The 20043-nt window shown below is 36.2% G+C and overlaps 3 protein-coding genes across 3 annotated transcripts; all 3 read left to right on the top strand.

Annotated features, from left to right (window-relative positions):
* Nucleotides 1-1276: 1276 nt before the first annotated feature.
* On the top strand, nt 1277-2223 carry LOC143547842 (uncharacterized). Its single transcript, XM_077039160.1, has 2 exons — nt 1277-1672; nt 1762-2223. The coding sequence occupies exons 1-2, from the start codon at nt 1277-1279 to the stop codon at nt 2221-2223; spliced, it is 858 nt and encodes a 285-aa protein (XP_076895275.1).
* A 12711-nt stretch (nt 2224-14934) lies between these two features.
* LOC143547843 (putative F-box protein At4g10190) lies at nt 14935-15387 on the top strand. The gene has a single exon (XM_077039161.1). It carries the CDS (start codon nt 14935-14937, stop codon nt 15385-15387), a length of 453 nt encoding a protein of 150 aa, XP_076895276.1.
* Nucleotides 15388-18351: 2964 nt separating this feature from the next.
* On the top strand, nt 18352-19562 carry LOC143547827 (DEAD-box ATP-dependent RNA helicase 41-like). The gene has a single exon (XM_077039149.1). The coding sequence runs from the start codon at nt 18394-18396 to the stop codon at nt 19534-19536; it is 1143 nt and encodes a 380-aa protein (XP_076895264.1). The 5' UTR covers nt 18352-18393; the 3' UTR covers nt 19537-19562.
* The last annotated feature ends 481 nt before the right edge of the window (nt 19563-20043 follow it).

Consider the following 20043-nt stretch of genomic DNA (forward strand, 5'->3'; position numbering starts at 1 on the left):
GAGGTGTTTTCAAGAACAATGGCTAGTATGTAATACGTGGCCAGGAGTTTGGTTCTGAAAATTTTTAAGCATACGTTTTACCTTCATCTTTAAACTCCACTAGCTAAGACTTGTTAATCCTACCCTTTGTTAAAATCGATAGAATGAAACAGACATCATAAATCCATATGGGGTTACCTTCGATGGAAACGGATTATAGCGCTGAGGCTTCACGCGGACTAAACAAGGGTGGCGGAGAGCAGCGGCGTATGGCTATGGCGGCGTCGGTGACGGCGGCAACAGGGGCGGTTTAATACGGAAGCACAGAGGGTGATGGCGAGGAGGGGGCGGTAACGGAACGGTGGTGGTGCAGTTTTCTGGCGAATTCACAAAGCGGGTGGTCTTGGCGGCAAACAAAAGCGACTGCTACGGTGGCGGAGGTGATGACGGCAACCGGCGGGGTTGTGGTGTTGTACAGATAGAGATTAAGATTTAAAGTTTGATGAATCCATCTCATTGGAACTTTATCGTTTATATATATTAAACAAGTTATAAACACAATCAAATTCCTAAATAAGTTAGTTGTTTGTTGCTCAAGTTTTCGCTGGAATGTTACAAGTTGTAAACTTGCTCAAACTCAAATTCTTAAATTTCATATTTTATTCAAAACACTCATCCGTTGATGTTATTATTATTATTATTAATTATACCATTTTCAGTTTAAAATAATATTTATATTAAAATTATGGTTATTCGTTTGTTATCTAATACAAAAGTTTGGGTTATTATACGCTGACTCTAAAATCTCTTTTCAATACCTTTGTGAAACCAACAATAATACCTTTGTGACTACTCATTAGGCACCCAACTAAATTGGGATCAAATTACCCTAAGTACCTTGTACAATTAATTATATATACAATATCATTTCTCTGAACAGTCCCGTAGACCTTCAGAGGCATGTTGATGATATGTATGGCCTCGGGGAAATGCCGAGTCACCATGTATGTTTGGATCCAGACACATGTATACTCTTAATCAGAGTGTCCGTTTCTTATTATTGTACACAAAGTTTTAAGGATTCGTAAATCCTATGCAAACATTCTGACTCAATATAAAAGGATTGGGGCGTATTCACCTTTTCTGTTTATAATCAGTTTCTGATACTGATTCCTGTTTCAATATATCAAGATTATTTGTTGTTGGTAACACCACCAGTAACTTGAACAGCTACCGTTACAATCTAGCTGAACAAAGCGACGCAGAGAAAACTTATGTGCAAAGGTACGTATCTTCAATGCTGAAACCGTTAATTCCATCCGGTGTAGAACTAAAGTTCATCAACTATTTTGATGGTTTGGTGTCAAGAACCACTACTGATGAGTCTAATAAGGATCCTCTGGGTGCTTATGCAATAACTGAAGAACTTTTGTTTATTTGTGGAAGAATGGAGTGGAGGAGAAGATTGCGGTTTCTTAAATCTGCTTACCTCATCCATACCGAGGTACGTTTGATACAGTTTGATATCCATGGTAATATCATTCCAGTGGATACGAATGATAAGAAAGACGTGGATCATAAGGTGGATACTAAAGAAATGGTGGATTCAAGCTGGTTGGCGATGAGGTTTGGTGTCGAAACATTGTTTAATCAAAAAGAAAGGAAACAGAGAAAGGGGTTGGCTTTTGGATCCGTTGGGGGACTTTTCTGAACATACTTTCTGTGGTATCAAGTTTAGCACTTGAAGTTGTTTGTGTTGATAATGATTCGATATTTTATCAGATGATTCTTGGTTGCTTCAGGACCTCTAAATCCCCTGTGTTGATATATGAGTTGGATCCAATGCTGATTCTTCAACTGTATCATGCCCCACCGCCAAATGTGACCGGTAGGATTGCTGTTTTTCAAAACAATAATCATGGAAGGTTTGATATTCTTGTTGTTGATTTGAAAGAATTTGTTGGGGATCGTTTATGTGCACCTGTATCTATAATGACAACATTGGGTTGTTTGCCAATGATGAGGTCGGTTATCAGTGATGATGGTTTGTTAGTGATTCATGTGATTCCGAGTGACTACTTAAAGTACACCGATGTTTTGGCTTCTGTGAAAGATGTGTTTAGGAAAGTTTGGAAGATTGGTATTGACGGTGATAAAGATTTTATAATTGTGGCTAGTATGGATTTGACCTTTGTTACGCAGGAGGGAGGACCGATGTCAAAGTTTGTGTTGGAAGAGATGTAGTTTTGAAGTTTGTGTGGGTTTGAGGTTTGAGTGGGTTTGTGTGGTGGAAGAAATGCAATTCTGAATTTTGTGTGGTAAGAAATGTAGGCTTGAAGTTTCTGCGTTTTGTTTTTTGTGGTAAGAAATGTAGGCTTGAAGTTTCTGCGTTTTGTTTTTTAGAACTATATAAAAAGGATGCTCTGTTTAGCATCGGTTATGAATGTGTTGTTTTTGTGTTCCATGTAGACACTTCATTAGTTGGAAATTGAATTAAAGATGATGTTTATCCTTTTGGATTCATATACTTCACCTTTTTTTATAGCTTTTAATAATTCCATGCCAAAAGTTAACTAGGCAGTAGGTACACTACCAGTTACCATAGCCGTCTACTGTTGTTTGACCATTGAAATATTATTTGTTAGACTAAACCCAATATAAGGATGAGGGGTGTGGGGCGCTAACCGGGGCGCTAGAGCCCCTCCGCTCGCGCCCCTAGCGCCCCGGGGCGTTAACCCCACACCACCGGGGCGCGAGCGCGGAAATCCAGGCAGGCGTGAGGCTGGTCGCGGGAGAAGAGAGATAAAAGGTGTCTTGGAGTTCGAAAAAGAGCCGTTGAGGGGTGTGGAATTAATTAAAAAATATATATTAGCTGGAGCCCCTCCACACCAGGGCCAGGGGCTCCAACGGGGGCTCCAACACCCCCCTTATCCAGTTTCTTTCTCTGCCACACGTCATAATATTATTGGCTGGAGCCCCCATTAGAGCCCCCACACCCCTTAACCTAACACTTGAAGTGTGCGTTTGGGTGACCTGTCGCTAATGATGATTCATTATTTATATTATTTTATGCACCTACTAAAATTTTCTCCAAAACTTTATATTAGGCAGAAGTGATTTAGTTAAAACAGATTAATTGAATGCTAAATGAAAATGATGTCTGACTTTAGAGTAAAAAAAAAGGACAAGAAAAGCAAGAAGAAACAGTAAACAAACAGAGATATGACATAAAGTGATGGGCCTTTGTATTATTTCAAGATGTACTTTCTGATTGTTTTTAAAGGCCAGACTAATTTCCTTTTAAATATAACACATATCTTTCACTATCGATTTAAGTGTTTTAGATTTATGGTCAATAAAAGAGTAATGTAGATGTGTCAATAAGATTTCACTATCGATTTCACTATCGATTTCACTATCGATCTCTTTCCTTATAAGAAAGAGATCTCTGCTACACCTTCAATTGACTTAAACTTGGATAGTAAGGGTTGACCGTTTGATTCAGGAATCACCATGGTTACCTATCTGGTTTATCATATATGAATGGTTTATGTGTTGTATTTAATGGTCGGTTCGGGTCAAGTTAACGCGGACCGACCCAAATGTGACCCGGTATAAGTTACACCGGGGGTAACGAAATATATAAACCCACTTAAACGTTAACTGAGTCCGACACATTAAGATGGTGGTTTAGGCTTTGGTTGGTATTTGGGCTTAAGCCCAATAGGTTTAAGGTAAATATTTTCTATATATAGAATACTGTTTAATAATAATATTAACCTAATCATCTTTATAACAAAACCCTAGCCACCATTCTTAAGAATTCCGGCAGCCGCCACCTCCGGGCCACCGTCCAATCATCACCACAACCGCTCTTTACACTACCGACGAGCTGCTGGTGCCTCCATTTATTTCAGCCACAAGTCGCAGCTCATCTCCGGCGAGTGTTGTATGATTCCGGCGTATCCCGGTTTTCCGGCGAGGGTATTTCCGACCATCTGAGACTTCCGGTGACCTTCATTGTTACTGTACCATCATTGTTTAGCTGCTACAGTCATTCCGCGCCACCACCACAGCCCACTACCTTCTTTAATAGTCGCCAGACGTTTTTCCGCTGACCGGAAAAACGCCGCCATTATTGTTGTAGTTGTTTGCTGCCGGCGTATCCTGGTTCTCTGAACTTGCTGGTCACCGCAGTTGTCTCCACAAGCCACCGGAAATTCCCAACTGCTTACCAGAATCCGCCACCGCCGCCACTGCCGGATTTGCTTGGATTCGTTTGATTGTGTTGTTTCGTCTAGCACGTTTCGTTAAGCCCTCGGTGTCTTCCCGGTTTCGATAACCGAGGTATAAAAGCTTGAAACTTTGTCTATGGTTGTTTATCATTTATGTTTAATTGAACTCGTGTTACGTTGTAATCGGATCCGGGTTTTGGGTTTCGGTTTTTGGTTCATGTTAATCGTTTATATTCCGCTGCGTTTTATAGTTCGTTTTAACATATATATTAACATTGATTAATATTTATTGAAACGAAAATACTTAACTAAAATGGGTTAAAAATTACTTGACCGTTTTCGTTCCGAACCACCGTTGAAACCCAACAGTGGTATCAGAGCCGCGGTTACAACGTACGAGTCGATCCCGGTTCGCATAAACCGGATCTACATCTTAAACTTTAAATCGTTTAAAGTTTTGATCTAGATTTGTTTTTGGGTAATTTTAGATTTGGTCAAAGTTTTGTTTATTTTATTTGATCGAGTCAAAACGACCCGAAATTTTATTTATTTTGAATATGTAAATCCGGCCCCGACCTATGTTTGTTTGGTTGTGTTTGGTGTTTGAGCTTGTTTTGGCCATATGGATGGTTCAAAAGTTGTAAACGGTTATTATCTATTTTTTGGTTTTCTTTTGGCCATAAAAATGGTTCAAATTTGTAATAGGGCAAATTATTGTTAGTTTATAAATTTGTAATTAAGAAGACGCGAAGATAACCGAGGACGAGCTCAATGATTTCTTGGAGTTAGTGGGAGTTCGGGCAAGATAACGGGATGCACGAAGAAGTCCATCCTTGTGGTTGTTTTGTGTTGTGAACCCCTTGACCCGATCGGTCTCCCTAATTGGCTCTAGCGAGACCGATCACCATTTGGCCATAAGGATTTACATATTATTATTTGCTATTGTGGTTGCTTGGATTGTTTATAATAGGATTATAATATCGCCGACCTTATACCAAATAAATTTGAAAATAAACATTTTAATTAACCAAGTAAGTTTTGCAAATTAAAAGCGTTTTGATTTCCAAAACTAATAACTTAATAGATTTTCTATTAACTTAAAATTTGTTAGTTATATCGCGACAAACTTAGTTTTAATAGGTTATTTTTTAAACTAAGTGTCCTGAGAGATGAAAGGGTTCGTCTATTCGTCCCGATAATAAATACGGTAAAATTTGACTTTTACTCTATTTGGTAATTTTAAAATTAATCCCAATTTTAAACCAATAGTTTATGTCAATCCTACTACAAGTCACACTTGAGGCATACTGCGAAATTTCGAGTGTTTGGAGCTACAACACCACACTTGTTTTCTAGCCTATCCCATCAAGGTGAAAGCGTTTCGTTGACACATCCGGCCCTTTCACACGTCACTATACTAGGACAACTATTACTTTACTCTCCTGTTACGTGCTAAAGCTGTCTGGAGACTTAAAGTGGGCAAAGATGAGACTAAACGTATCTATACAGACAATCGTTGTCTCTATAGGCCTCATAACCGAGAGTTGTGCTCTATTTACAATTGGCAATCGTTGTCAGTCTGCCTAACCACTTATTAATGTTATGTGCTACAGCTGCCTTTAATAACTGGAAGCCAGATTCTCATACTCCTAATTAATTAATGTTATTGGGTCACTAATAATAGGACTACAACGTCGAAAATACTAATTAGATTTACTTTTACTTAATTAATCAGATGTCGTCAAACGAAATCTCACCCTACGCCCTTAAGACTATCCTTGAGAAGGATAAACTGAACGGTACCAACTTCATAGAATGGCACCGCAACTTGAGACTTGTTCTCACCATGGCAAAGTGCCTGTATGTTCTCGATGGACCTGTTCCAACCGAGCCTGAAAACAACACAGCCGCTGCACGAAAATTTCTTGACAAGCATAAGGATGACTCGGCTGAGTCTCCTGTATTATGCTAGCCACCATGACTTCTGAGCTTGCTAAAAGCTTGGAAGACTTTGGTGCCTATGAGATGCTTGAGTAACTCAAGGGCATGTTCCAGAAACAAGACCGTCAAGAACGTTTCGACACCATGAAACAACTCATAAGTTGCAAGATGGCAGAGGGGTCTCTCGTCAGTGCACATGTTCTTAAGATGAAGGGGCAAATCGATCAGCTTAAGAAACTTGATTATCCCATGCCCGATGAGATGGCATCTGATTTCATCCTCAACTCTCTTCCCAGATCATACGACCAGTTCGTAATGAATTTCAACATGAATGGCTGGGTGAAGACAGTGTCGGAGCTTCATAGCATGCTCAAGACGGCTGAGATGAACATTCCTTCAAGGACCAATCAAGTTCTGATGATCCGATCTGCTGGTGTCAAGAAGCCTAATCCCAAGAACCTGGGTTATAAGGGTAAAGGCAAGAAGAATGTTACCATTGTTGCCCCTCGTGCCACCAATGCTAGAAAGGGGTTCCAAAGATACCACCGCCGCCCCCTGAGGAGCCAAGTGCTACCGGTGCAACCAAGTGGGACACTGGATGCGAAACTGTCCCGAGTACCTTGCTGAGATCAAGATGAAGAGAGCCAATGGTGAAGGCTCTTATCGAGGTATTTCCATATACGTTATTAAACTTTTCACTGTCTCTAGCAACACATGGGTATTTGATACCGGATGTGGTTTCCACATCGTTTATGTCTTGTAGGAGCCTGAGAAGTGGAGGAAACTGAATCAAGACAGCATGGAACTCATCGTTGGAGATGAGAAGAGACCAGTTCTGGCAACTGGAGTATTTCGTTTTACTTGTCCATCTAGCCTAGTTTTTCTTTTGAATAATTATTTGTATGCTCCTGGTTGGACCAACAACATTGTTTCAGTTTCTTTACTGTTTGAACAAGGTTTTAAGTACGTGTTTTAATGGAATAGCTATTTCTGCTTACTTAAACGACATATTTTATTTTGAGGCTAAACCTTGAAATGATATATATAAGATTAATGTTCAAACTATTAATAACGTATATATAATCTTTCAAAAACGTATCAGATCTGGCATCAATGATACATTTCTGGCATTGCCGACTTGGCCACATAAGCAAGGCAAGAATTAAAGACTCCAATCCGAAGGGATTCTTGAATCCACAAGACCGGACTCTTTTGACGATTGTGAATCTTGCTTAGCTGGCAAACTCGCCAAAAACTCCTTCACTAATAAAAGTAAACGAGCAAGAGATCTGTTAGGACTCATACATACTGATGTATGTGGACCTTTCAGAACCATGCCTAGAAACCATGAAAGATACTTTGTTTCTTTTATCGATGATCATATTCGATATGCTTATGTGTATCTTATGAAACACAAGCATGAAACTTTTGAAATGTTCAAAGAGTTTCAAAACGAAGTGGAAAACCAACTTGGTAAAATCATTAAGATACTTTGATCAGATCGAGGTGGAGACTATCTCAGCTCAGAGTTCATTACTCATATAAAAGAGCGTGAAATTGTTTCACAGCTCACTCCACATGGCACACCCCAACATAATGGCGTGAGCGAGAGGAGGAATCGAACTTTGCTAAACATGGTTCGATCGATGATGGGTAGAACTAACTTGCCTCACTCCTTTTGGAGTTTCGCCCTTATGATCACCTCCCGCATTCGTTAAACACTACAACCAAAGCGGTTATTAGTTCTTTCATCCTGATACAAATATGATTTCTATCAAGAGGAATACATTATAGTTCTTTTTAAATAAAACCATTACGATTATTAAGTGTAAACACAAGTTGAAGTGAACTTAATGCTCAGGAATGTTATATTGATATATCCTTTGTTAATTAATGCCAGGAAAAATCTTGATCTTATACTTAGTTTTGATTGTGAAGACACCGACGAGTTGTTGACAATCACTTTAGAAGATCTAAAATATAGTTTTTTTTTTTATTATTATTATATTTGGTAGATTGAGTTACATATAGAGTAGAGGGTTTTTATACCACTATACCCAGTTCAAATGAAACTTACAATTATGAGATGAATCCATTAAAAAAGCAACCAAAGCAATCAAATTAAAAATTATGATCTCTATATTCTTCACGAGAGCAAAAAATTATTCCTTGAAATTAGAAGATGAAAACGTTTGATTAATATAAAAGCTTGTGTTTGATATGAATTTACCTCATGCTTTTTCATCATTCGTATGTTGAGTAATACCATCATCATCAGACTCGTAACAACAGGCCCATACAAATTATCATAAGCACATAAACTATACTTAAACACCAACCCAACTATATATAAACCCAAGTAAATCCAAAACACACCCACAACATGCCCATGCAAACATACTAACAACCAGCAAACTAAACTTAAACTATAAACATGTCCGTCTCAATCTGAAGAGCTCAATTATATACTTCAACTCCAACTAACTACAAACCTATTAATGTCAATTGAAATAATCTAAACGTTAAAAAACAATTGACGTAACAAACAGATATTTACATTTAAAATCAAAACAACTCTTGGTTGAAAAATAAAACAAATAATTATAAAAAAATACAATTGTAAACTAAATACAAAATTTTAAATAAACTCGCGTGTAGTATTTATATAATTGACTACCATAAAATTCTACTTGTCGTTCTCACGTTGCTCTACACCCCATATAGAACCACCATATTACTTGATTTATAAATAAAAAGCTCTCATTAATTTAACAATTTACGTGGGTAATAGGTACCATGTAACCCGGATAGCCCTTACGGGTCATAAAATCTCTTTTAACCCTTTCATAATAACCCTCTCATCGATTGATTCTGTATTCTGCGGATTCTATTTCGTTATTCGTGTTCACAATCATGGTAGCGTTGATTTTTATTCGTTAATTAGATTTTGTTAATTGGTGTGTGTATATTTTTTTGATTCTTTCCGTTAGGTTGTAGAGCTGAGTTTGCATTGGCAATCTCCAGCCCTCAAATTAGATGTTCTTTGAGGAACGATTTGAAGGTAATTAACCCTTTTGTGAAACCCTCTTTCACCTTCTTCAAAACCGATTTCAATCATTCTTCAATTCGTGTTTCTACAATTCATCCACGATAAACCACCACCATCAATACCAAAGATTCAAATTCTCACATCCAATTCAATCGAACGCGTCGAAGCTTCTGCCGGAGGTTGATGAATCGATTAAAACCTTGTGGATCAAGTCCTGGGTTGCACGGCGCAGGTATACGCTTTCAATTTTCGTGGGTTTTGATTCGGTTAAGTCGCCGCCTATCCCAGCTTCTACATAAGAAAATCAGCTTTAGTTTTATTATTTTATACTAAAAGTGAGTAATATTAGTTGATATTTTCTGTTACATTACATCTATGCCCCCATTTGCCTTTGGCTGTGGACATCAGGTATGCCCCGTTAATTCAACATTGAAAATTTTAAAAAATATATACACATACAAAGCTTTAATGTGAATGGTACTTTTTTACTAAAAAATCTTGAAAGATGACTCGTTACTGGGGGTCGATCTAACTTGACCTGTTTTGGCACGTTTATATTTTTGCAGACATGTTGCAATTGTGGACAAATGCTCAAGTTGTGCCCGATTTGTATCCTACAGTAATTGGGTTAATCATTCTTTATCCACGAATCTTTTAATGAGTTTTTACCTTTTACGCCTTTTTAGTTATATGTTCTTATTTATGGATATTCAAGTAAAGTTATGGCAATCCAAGCATTTTAATCATGAAAGATTGTATTTTTGTTAGTGCCTGCAAGATTGTATCTTTTTATTATAATTTGTTAAATCACTTTTTATCCATGGAATTCATTTGACCCGTTTAAAAATCACGGGTTAGAAAACCCGCCAGATCCGGATTTCAAACAACACATTCTTCAACACCATATGTTTCATTCCGAAATCAGTCTCCACGTTTTGTAAACCGTAATCCGCCCCCATGTCTCGCGATTCAATGTGATTTCTCATTCAAGATGATCATCCCAATCGAAGGTATGTTCACCCTAAATTAGTTTATATGTTTTGAATAATTCACTTTCTATCGTAGATGGAGCTGGGTCCTGACACTGAAATCTTTTGTGAAAGTGAACCAATTAAACGGGATTACTAGGACCGATTAGATGAGATAGGTTATGATGATGTAGGTGGGGTTCGTAAACTAGTGGCTCAGATTCGTGAATTGGTTGAGTTACCATTAAGACACCTCATCTTTTCTAGTCAACTGGAATCAAACAGACTAAAGGTATTTAATATAAAGCCCACCAGGTTCTGGTAAAACACTCTGTTCTTTTGATTCTTCATCTGAACAGACCACCGATGGATCTGCTACCACATCTCATGTAAGATTTTAGGTTTTCTGATTTTCTGATTATGATTATTAGTCAATGTATTCAATTATTCAAATTGTTTGAAACGACACTAATAGAAACCATAGTGCTTTTGTTAGTTTATGCATTTGTAATAATATTATTTTTCTGTATCATTCACTATATGTTCAAATTTCTATAATGCATATGGTTTTACATTATGTGTTAAAATTAATTCAATGAATCTATTTAATGTCTATGGTAAAGACTCCAAAGAAACCAATTGTTTCAGAAACATAACCATCAAAGTCTTTGATGGTCTATGATAACCGACCTATTAAAGGTTTCGGTTTTTTTGGTTCGGTTTTTTCAGGAATTCTTTAATTCAGGTTCGGGTGGCTTCGGATTCTGTGTCATCTTAGGTATTTGCAACTAATTTAAAATTTGATCTTAGGGTTGTAAATGACGAAGATTCGTTGAACTGTTCATGAAATATTTGGTTTGAAGTTTGTTTAATAAACGAGCATACATGAACAAGGAATTTTGTTCTATTTACTGTTGAAAAAGTTAATATATGTTTCTTTTTTTTAAGAATTAAGAAATTTATCAACATTTTTGTAATTAATTGATGACTTCTCCGGAAACCGACCCGTAACCATAAATTTTTTATTGGTGCAGTATTCTTTAATTGGTTATAAATGTAGTTCTTTTGTGTTTTGTTGTTTGTTATACTTGATAACATGAATGGGATGCCTTGGTGTTGTCCGCTTTTGCGTCAGAGCAACAACTACATACGACAAGACAAGAGCTTAGTCATTGTTTGTACCGCATAATGTTAATAACGAGTCGTTTGCACTTTGCAGCTTGGATATTATATTTTGTTCCGCTGTTCACATTTCTTGCATTTGCAAGCTTTTTTTTAAATGTAACATAGATTCTGAAATTAGGATGTATCAAATATCTTAAGACAGTGCATATGTTTTTGAGAAATCTGCAATTTGCCTCCCTGATTTATATCGTCGCTGGATGGAATAACCACTGAAAAAGAATTTGCAAACTTCGTGCCACTATGTTTCTCCGGCGGGTTCTTCTTACTCCTTCCGTTAGTTGACCTTCCTTTGACCTGTTAAAATTGTTGAAATGACCCATTTACCCCTGTATCTTCATCTTCATCATCTAACCCAGTGTGTGTGTTCTTGGTGTAGACGACCGACCAAATCCTTCACCGTTCATGATCCATCAAATTAATCCCACCAATATTCAATTAAACCCTCACCATGACAAAGCCCCAATGTAATAACAACATAAGCCACAGCGACGAAGACGAAGACCCAAAAAAACCGAGCATGGCTTTCTCTCCGGCGACTCGCCGGCCGGCCAAAAACCCAACAAAACCCGACATATACCAACAAACCATAACAATAACAATAACCCACCACATCCAACCCATAAAGACTCCACAGTGTTATGTAAAGACGATGACGAAGACGAAGATCCGAAGGATTTTGGCCGGAATCAGTGGCGGCGGTGGCGTGGTGCCGGAGGTTAGGGGTTTTGATCGGAATGATTTATGGGTGCGATGGTTGAATTTTTGAAGCGATTGGTGGTGGGATTTGAGAGATTTGAGGGTTTTAAGTGATGAAATCTAGGGTTTGAGGATTTGATTAATTGTTATGAAACTGATGATGAAGATGATAAGATTAAGAGGGATTAATTGGTGGTGGGTTTAAGGTTGATGATGATGAAGATGAGATCTGCTGATGATTATTATTATTTTGAAGATGAGTTATATTATTATTATTATGAAGATGATGATGTTACGATGCTACTATTATTATTATTATTATTATATTTTATTTATTATTTATTAAAAGAAGATTACTAAAATACCAACAGTCAACTGACGGCAGGAGTCTGAAGAACCCGCCGGAGAAACATAGTGACACAAAGTTCGTAAATTCTTTTTCGGTGGTTATTCCAGGGAGGCAAATTGCAGATTTCTCTATGTTTTTTAATGTAATCCCAATTCCCAATCAAATAGTCAACGATGCTATCCGGTGTGGATCTCGGTTTGCTGCTCAATGGCTTACGTGGCGAGCGGTGTCGGCGGCAAACACCGCCTCGCTGTTGTCGGTGCCGCCCAGCGGCGAAGTTATGGGTGAAATTTTACCGCCCATTTCACCGTTGAAAGCATCAGACCTTGTTTCTTTCTTTTTTTTTTTAATAAATCAGAGCATATATTAGGGGGTTTGGTGAGTTGAAGATTTAGAATGTTTGAGAAGAAGAAGATGAAGAAAAGAAGCCTGTAGAGAAGATGAGGAGCTTGAGAATATGGGTTAGGTGATGTTATATTTTTCTTTATTAAACTATATCTATAACTATATTATAATATATTATGTTTTTTATTTAATATTTAAATGTATATATCTTGTAATATAACTATTAAATTTGACGATTTTTTATTTAATTTATTAAATGTAACTATTAAATTTGACGTTTTTTTATTTAATTTATTAAATGTAATTTAACGTTTTTAAATATATCAAAATGTTTGTTTTTCAAACATAAAATATAATTAATTTTTAGTATATTAAACTATATATATATATATATATATATACGGTAGGGTTAATGTAAAAAACAATATTTTTGTGAGAAGAACAAGAATAAATCTAGGCCCTTGAATCTATGATCTAGTGGTTGAGATTGGTAGTTTCTAAATAATTGTATTGTTTCATATTTATTTTATATAGTGTCATATTTATGTGGTTTTTTTTATTTTAAAGTTCTTCTCACACTTCTCACAAAACACTTGTTTTTTATTTGAACTCTTATATATATATATATATATATATATAGGAGGGTTATTTTGAGAACCATGTTGAGTTTTAAGAACTTTAAGAACTCAATTTTGAACCACACATTTAATTAAATGATATGAAATATGTGGCTGAGATTAAATTTAATTAAAAAATGAAGCATGAGAGAGAATAAGTATTTTTGATAATTACACAAGTTTAAACGTTAGTTACACATGTGCAAAAAGTCGATTCGGTGTGTAAAAAAATACCGTAATTTTTTGCACATCACTTACACTTACGTATTACACATGTGTAAAAAAAATTCGAAAAAAAAATTGTTACGTTGAGTTCTTTCGAGTTCTTAAACTCAAAGTGGTTCTCAAAAGAAATCAATCCTATATATATATATATATATATATATATATATTTTATTTGAAAATGTATCAAAGTGGTAAATTGGTGACCATTTTCATGATATTATGGAAGAGAGTTGACTAAAGTGAGGTATGATGTGGCGCTGACGTGTCACTGTTAAGTAAGAGATAAAATGACATCCATACCGTATAGTCTAAATTGCATTCACACAGCATATTTCTTCTAGGGTCAGATCCTATCAAACTAGAAACATATATTTTGCCACTAGCTACTTTGGTTCATTTATAGTTTTATAAATAATTTAAACCACATCAACTACTAAAAAGAAATCAGTCAACCCCGTCACCTCTATGTACCATTAGCCCTTAATTTAAAATGTGCCAATGACTTTTAGCTTAATTGGTATTGGAGGGGAAGTTACGATTTAGGCTAAGTGGTCGCAAGATCTCAACTTTGAATTTGATGCCAACCGGGTTTCATCGCAATGGGCCTTCGGACGACGAGTGCAAATATAATACTTTTAAAGACTTAAAAGTTAGCATCCCCAAACACAAGACAAACATGTTAAATGATTAATTAATTAGGAATAATGTTATAGGAGTCAACCACAATTTCACGAAGAATAAACGCGAATCATATATTAAAAATTCCCAAAATTATGGGTATAAATTGATTAGCTTCGTCTTATATGTTTTGTTTCAATTTCATACCAGAACTTATGAACTCGATTACCCAATAATTAAATTAACATGAAAAATTTTATATTTAAAATAATATTAAAAAAAAAACTCACAAAACCTCGCGTAACACGCGAGCTAAAAACTAGTTTGACCAATATATGATTAAGTTTTAAGTTGGATTATATATTACCCGATCGTTGGATTATATATTATCCGATCGTTAGTATAAACGAATAACTGAAATACCTAAATTTAAGGGATAATTAGTTTGATGTATCCGTGGAAAAATTAAAGTAGGTGACAAATGTGTATAATAAGGTTAATACTAGAGTAATAGATAAGTAGATGTAGATATAACAGATAGGTGTTTAATGGACTAAAAGGGTTAAAATGGCAAAAACTTAAGGACCAAAACTCGTTTGAAAGTCTAATTTATGCGCATTTAGTGCAAACTTTTTATTTAGAGACGAAAAAAAGAACATAATTGATAGGGTTTTCTTCCTCATAAACAAGTTTCATTAGCTAGCCGATCGATCATCTTCTCGGATCTATGGCTAAAGTCCATATAGGAGATGACGTTCTTCGCAACATACTTGCTCGGCTTCCGGGAAAGCCTTTACAACGGCTCAAATGCACGTCGAAGCATTGGAATCGTCTAATTTCAGATCCCGATTTTATGAAGTCGAGATCACGTCGAATGATCCTTTTGCCATTCCCACGGCCTCTCGTTGTTATAGATGACAACGTACCAATCGAGGATTCCATGGTCAGAGTTCGTTCTCCTCTAGAACATCATCATCAGGAGGAAGGTACACAAGTTTGCATTGTAGGAACATTGAATGATAATGGCATTGTGCTTTTGGCTATTTATGATGGGTGGTCGTTACGACGCTGTCATTTGATCCTATACAATCCGTTAACTTGTGCATCAAAGACACTTGTGGTTATTGATCTACCACCACCTTCTACCACATGTCGTCGGATTTGGGTCATCTGGAGATGACTTAAAGATTGTTAGATTTGAATTAATCTTCCAACTTCCCGTTCGATTTAAATTTGATGTCTTCGATCTTAAAACTAGTTCGTGGAGCATGCCGGCGCAATACCTCAAAGGAGATATATTTCAGTTTTTGGGTAATGCGGGTATATTTTTAAATGGCTTTCTTTATTGGTCAACTTCAACTGGGATCTTGGCCCTCAATCTTAAGGATATGATCTTTTCGAAAATAAACCCACCCAAAGAACTCCTTCACGCAGGGCTTTATTTGGGATCCCTAGACGGATGCCTTTGCACGGTTATAAAGACTGACATGGTTGTGTTCGATGTCTGGTTGTGGAAAGAACATTACTCCTCATGGAGGAGAGTACGTTCATTCACATTTGGTGGTTTGGAACGTGGTACCACGTTCCACCCTATTTGTATTTCGGGTAACGGAAAAATTGTAATGACAAATAGCTCAATGCAACTTGTTATCTACGACACATCAAAACATTCATATAAGACACTCAACGGTTTGGCAACTCCTGATGATTTAGAGACAATGTCCAGGATTTTTGATTTCGAGCACATAGAGCAGATATATAATTACAGGAATATACGCTCCATCGAGTACGTGGAAAGTCTGGTTTCACCTTCTGATATCTGAATTCTAACACACCCTTTCTAGTTTTAGACTGGTCGTTTGTGGTCTGTGGTATACTGGTATTGTTGGGATTAATATTTAATATGCAAACGTATTTGATTAATGCTTCTGATGGGTACGTTTTTTTGGTCAAACATATGTAAATTTGTCCTGGTAAATATATATGCATTAATATGATAACCGAATGTACCCCTTGGTGTTGAAATTAGAGAATATGTTTAATTTGTTGACTAACACACATGCATTTTGCTCGTTTCTAATTACCATAGAATAACATGTCAAAATACTTAATGTATTGATTTACTCTAAACTAATTTATTAACAATAAGATGACTAAACCATTTGCTTGTTTGTGGGGAAAGGGATGGGCAACCCCGGATAGTCTAATGTGGTAGCGTTCATGATATATTATAAATGCTTTTATAATTTTAATTATAAAATTACATATTGTCAAATCATATTATTCATGTTTTTGTTTTATAGAGTGGTTAACAAGTCTAGCTATAACTATTGTAAAGTTAAAATGTTACATCACATAAAGCCCTGTATTTTTTTTAAAATTAGCATAATTAACCAGCGATACAACTATATTAACACATCTTTTGGCGTAACTTCACAAACGCAAACAAATACTAATAATCATCCATAAATCATCACACATCTCCATAAATAATACATCTATCCTGGGATGGCTCATGGTGAAGTGAAAAAAGAAATAAAAGGCTTTCCAACACCTTGTTAACGCCCTAGTTTAAAATATAAAAATAAAGTATATATGTGTTATGTCACATATAGAGTTTAGGCTTTGAGCCTGAAATTTGTTAAATGACTCCAAAAGTTAATTTCATAAAAGGGCTTCATATGAAATTAAGAGTTTAAAATTTCATTTCGTCAAAATTTGATAAACTAGGCAAATTGAAAATAAATAATTCTAACTTTTGTGTATCGATAATAATCTCAACTTTAAAAATCACTACCATCGGTTTCAACTTTCAACTATTTTTGTTTTAATGGACCTCCGTTAAAAAACACTTAACGTCGTTATGTATTTTTTCGAGTTTCAAGCCGATGTTTTAGGGGCTTATGATCGGAATAATGATACGATTTGACTGGATGTAAAACTTATCTTGAAACGATGACTTGATTTTTGTTAATTGGAAATTCAGACACCCGAATTGAAACATTGTTTCGTCGTTTGGATCAGCGTTTCGAGAGAAGTTTTACATTGGTTTACTCGTATCGTTCTTCCAATCAAAAACACCCAAAAACATCGGTTTGAAACTTGGAAAAAAAACTTAACGATGTTAAATGTTTTTTAACTGAGGTTCATTGAGACAAAAATATTTGAAAGTTGGGACCGCTAATAGTGATTTTTAAAGTTGGGATTATTATCGGCCATTAAACAAAAGTTTGAATTATTTATTTCCAATTTGCCGATAAACTAATATACAGTTAATGGTTGAAAGCATTTCGCAGGGACGAGAAGAGTGCGCAGTATTCACCACACTCGACCCTCGCCTGCACGTATCATAATTAATAAAGGCATTTGGCATAGCGGTATTTGGACGTGTATAATGATTTCTTTATCCGAGGACGAGAATTCTACCAAAGTACTGTCATGAACAATATAGGTTGCGGTAAGAAAAAGAACAAAAGAAAAAAAACTAAATAAATATTTAGTTGATAAGTTTAGTATTATTCTCTCTCTCTCTCCATAATTATACTAAACAAAACTACTTTTTCTCCCTCGTCTATAATTAAATAATATTTTTTTCACATATGTATTATTATCTTTTTATATCTAATTTTTAAAAATTTTCTCTCATTTCCGTGTGTGATGACTCTTGCTTAGAATCAATCTGAATAAGAAAGAAACGCAGTCAATATTTCTAGGGTTCTTACGGATCTTATTTAAACGGAATACTTTGGATGTATTATTATTATTATCGGTTTACATGCTAACTGGGTTTTTGATCGATGCCACTATAATCACGATATTTCCTAGTAATTTAATTTGGCCTTCAAAAAATATTATTATATTGTAATGGAGAATGCGAATGAGGATCAAAGAATGATAACAGCATCAGCATCATCATCAGGTATGAATCACCCTTTATCAGTTTATATTTGTTACTACTGCTTGCATACCATCACCATCATAGCCCTAGTTTCACCCTAAATTATTAATTTTTAATTAGATGATGTGAAAAACTATTGTGTGCAACAAAGAGAAGCTTTACCCGGAGAGCCCGTATGCGTAGAATGCGGTCGGTTTGGTGAATACATATGCGATGAAACCGATGACGATATCTGCAGCATTACAGAACGTAGAATCGGTTGGATATGAGATTCCTACGCCTGTTCAAATGCAGGCGATTCCTGCTGCGTTGAATGGTCAAAGCCTGCTTGTTTCAGCTGAAACTGGTTCGGGAAAAACAGCATCTTATTTGATTTCCGTAATCTCTCATTGTGCGAATATCAGGAAACAGGCGGTTACACAGGTTACGAACGAGAAAAAACTGTTAGTAATGGTGTTAACACCGACGAGGGAACTTTGCATACAAGTTGAAGAACAAGCTAAGGTTCTTGGAAAAGGTTTGCCTTTTAAAACAGCTTTGGTGGTAGGTGGTGATGCGATGCCCAAACAGGTCCATCGTGTACAGGCCGGAATAGAAATGATTGTTGCTACACCTGGCAGACTTATTGATCTTTTAACCAAATACGATATTGAGTTAGACAGTGTTTCGGTTTTAGTTATAGATGAAGTGGACTGCATGCTTCAAAAGGGCTTTCGAGAACAAGTTATGCAGATTTATAGGGCTTTATCTCAACCTCAAGTTTTATTATACTCTGCTACCGTTCCGGTTGAAGTGGAAAAGATGGCGAGTTTGTTGGCACAAGATGTCAGCATCATCAACGTTGGAAAGATAAACGAACCGAACCAAGCTGTGAAGCAGGTGGTTATATGGGTCGAGTCAAATAGAAAAAAGCAAAAGCTTTTTGATATATTGACTAGCAAACAACATTTTAAACCACCTGTCATAGTGTTTGTGGGGTCGAGACTCGGGGCAGATCTACTCTCTGAGGCTATAACTGTAACTACGGGTTTGAAATCGTTGGCTATTCATGGTGAAAAGAGTATGAAAGAAAGGAGGGAGATTTTGAGTTTGTTTTTACTAGGAGAGATTCCAGTGATAGTGGCAACCGGGATATTGGGTCGGGGAATTGATCTTTTGCTTGTAAGACAGGTTATCGTGTTTGACATGCCGAACTCGATTAAGGAGTATGTTCACCAGATTGGTAGGGTATCTAGAATGGGAGTTGAGGGTAGTTCGATTCTGTTTGTTAATGAGGAGAATAGGAATGTGTTTCTGGAGTTGGTTGGAATCTTGAAATCGTCTGGGGCTGCTGTACCTCTGGAAATTATGAATTCTAGGTATTCAACAGCAGCAGCAGACGCATCGTTACCTAGTAACAGGGGCAACCGAAAACGGAAGGTCGGTTACTAAAGTGTTAGAAAAGTTCGGTGCCTATTGTTTGTGCCAGATCAGGTGTTGAATCACAAATATCACATAGTCATATCTGTTTTTATTACCTAATGATGATTCTAATTATGGTTGCCAAGAATGTTATAGCTTAAAAGTGCTTCTAAAGAACAGAGTCATGGCATCCAACTGGGGATCACAAAAGGGGCATTTTTTTGTAAGAAATATAAAACAAATGGTGTTGATTGATGGTAAGGTTGAAATTGACAGGAAACTATATATGTATGGATGGTGAAAGAGGAAATGCAAAGATATGATGTAAATTGACTCTGTTCACTTGTTCAGACTAGAATAAAAATAGTTGTCATTTCTTTAATCTCAAATATCTTTATGCTTTAGGCTTACTAAATATTAGTTTATTTTTTTCTAAGTTGAGGAGTCTTGCTATATAACTTCCATTTAAGGTTTACGTGTTCAAAAATGGTTTGATGCGCCGTTGGGTTACAGCGAGTTCAACTTTTCAGATTTAAC

The sequence above is a fragment of the Bidens hawaiensis genome, unplaced genomic scaffold, assembly GCF_021521415.1.
Source record: "Bidens hawaiensis isolate Kalapana, Puna unplaced genomic scaffold, B.hawaiensis_p1.1 tig00014836_1, whole genome shotgun sequence".
In the NCBI taxonomy this organism is placed as follows: domain Eukaryota; kingdom Viridiplantae; phylum Streptophyta; class Magnoliopsida; order Asterales; family Asteraceae; genus Bidens; species Bidens hawaiensis.